This window comes from Lactuca virosa, chromosome 4 (genome assembly GCF_052849685.1).
Source record: "Lactuca virosa cultivar CGN04683 chromosome 4, Lactuca_virosa_CGN04683_v6, whole genome shotgun sequence".
Taxonomy (NCBI): domain Eukaryota; kingdom Viridiplantae; phylum Streptophyta; class Magnoliopsida; order Asterales; family Asteraceae; genus Lactuca; species Lactuca virosa.
The window spans coordinates 17,511,473-17,513,241 of record NC_136429.1 but is presented as its reverse complement, the minus strand read 5'-3'; the positions used below and the strand labels follow the sequence as shown (position 1 = coordinate 17,513,241).

General features: G+C 37.9%; 1 protein-coding gene across 1 annotated transcript; it reads left to right on the top strand.

Moving 5' to 3' along the window:
- Positions 1-326: 326 nt before the first annotated feature.
- On the top strand, positions 327-961 carry LOC145104152 (uncharacterized). Its single transcript, XM_079041432.1, has 2 exons — positions 327-820; positions 892-961. Exons 1-2 carry the CDS (start codon positions 327-329, stop codon positions 959-961), a joined length of 564 nt encoding a protein of 187 aa, XP_078897558.1.
- Positions 962-1,769: the final 808 nt, after the last annotated feature.

Here is a 1,769-nt window from a genome sequence, read left to right as displayed (position 1 = left end):
CTAGTCCGGAACGTGTCCGGAATCCGAAAATCAAGCCCGGAATCCGAAAATGATGTCCGAAATACAATGAACTGGGTCTGGATTTTTGGTGCAGACTTTATGGTCCGGAATACCATACCCGATTTTCGGATTCCGTAACATACATACACAAATCCTAATTCTGGAATACAATAAAAAACCCTAATTCTGGAATACAATCAAAAACCATAATTCCGCTCCGGAACATACATACAATCCCTAATTAATAGTCCTTTTGATTGTAGCACGATAGAACATAAACAACGATTGTTACTACAACCTCCTGATCTGAACTTGGATGCGAAATCATGGCGCGCATACAAAACCGACCAGTTTGTGTGGCGATGTTTAGGCAATCATGTTTTGGTGATTACGTGAACATACCGATGGGTGTCGAATGTGACCCTTTACTATGCCACTATCTTATGTGCAAGGAAGTTACTACTTTTGATCCAGTTGACCTAGAAGAGCTTCTATTTATGGTTGGCGACTATCAGGTTTGCTTTGAGAGGAAAGCATTATGCTTGGTCACCGGCTTGCAGTTCGGGGATTATTTCCATCCCAGTTCTGGTTTTACAACATTCAAAGAATGTGTGTTTCCATTTGTGCCGCTTTCACGTTCGGTGAGTATGGATGACCTTACGAACGTGTTCAATAACTCGCTTCATCAATTAAGCAATGAAGATGTGGTGAGAGTCTCCCTACTGTATATGCTAGAGCAAGGATTTTTGGGGAAATACCCACGACAGCCAGTTACTAATGAGCGTATGGCACTCATATCTAATTTACAGGAGTTTAACAGGTATAACAATTTTTTACCCACATTATATCAAAATAATAGATATCCTTATTAAGTGTAATTTTTTTACATAGGTACCCATGGGGCAGATTGATATGGGATTTCACTTACAAACAACTGTGTACTGTGCTTGATAAGATTTAGGACCATTTGAACCCAAATGCGGCATGAATCGACAGTAGACACATATATACTCTACGGAGATTTGTCTATGCATTTAAGGTATGTACACTATGTTTAATAAGAGTTTTTAACCAACAAGTATTGTAACTTTGTTAACTTGGTAAGTTGTTTAACATCTTAATTTTGTAGATTTGGATCTTCGAGACATTTCCCAACAGTAGTATTGATGGTTCCCATATATCGGGTGTTATCCCTTGAGCAGTTGCATGCCCTAGGATGAGGCGTTTGCATGTACCTGATTGTGAACGTATTCTCGATGTTACTAATGTATGTAGTTTAGTCTACCTTATAATTTATAATTTGATATGACATAAATAACTTACGATTAACCTTTATATATTGTTTTTTATGCAACGTCCCCCCAACGAGTTGTTGCAGCCTACTGCGCAGGAGCGCGTTGCTAGGTGGTGGATTGAGAGTGCCCAGTGGATAGATGTTGCATATTACGCTAATGTTTTGAGTTATGATTTTCTTTGTTAATGTTTTAAAACAATTGTCTTTTGAAGATGTAGCAAAAACAAGTTTATCCCTCCGAACAACATTTTGTAGAATATTATGATATCGAACATACATCACTATGGATTTTTTAAATCAACAGTATCATATTGTTGGCTACCTTTTTGACTAGTATGTCTACTCTTAGACTGGAAATTATTTTTGCCTCTTGAGTTGGTCCTACTTGAAGATCCACTTTTTTTTTACTCTGTGGGAAATGGAGCGTCACAGTTTCTGCTTGTGTGACCGATCATTTGGCAACGACTAAATTTTT

Coding starts and splice junctions, on each gene's coding strand:
- LOC145104152 (XM_079041432.1), top strand. CDS start 327: ATGGCGCGCATACAAAACCGACCAGTTTGTGTGGCGATGTTTAGGCAA. Junction 821..891: donor AATTTACAGGAGTTTAACAG/GTATAACAATTT, acceptor TTTTTTACATAG/GTACCCATGGGGCAGATTGA.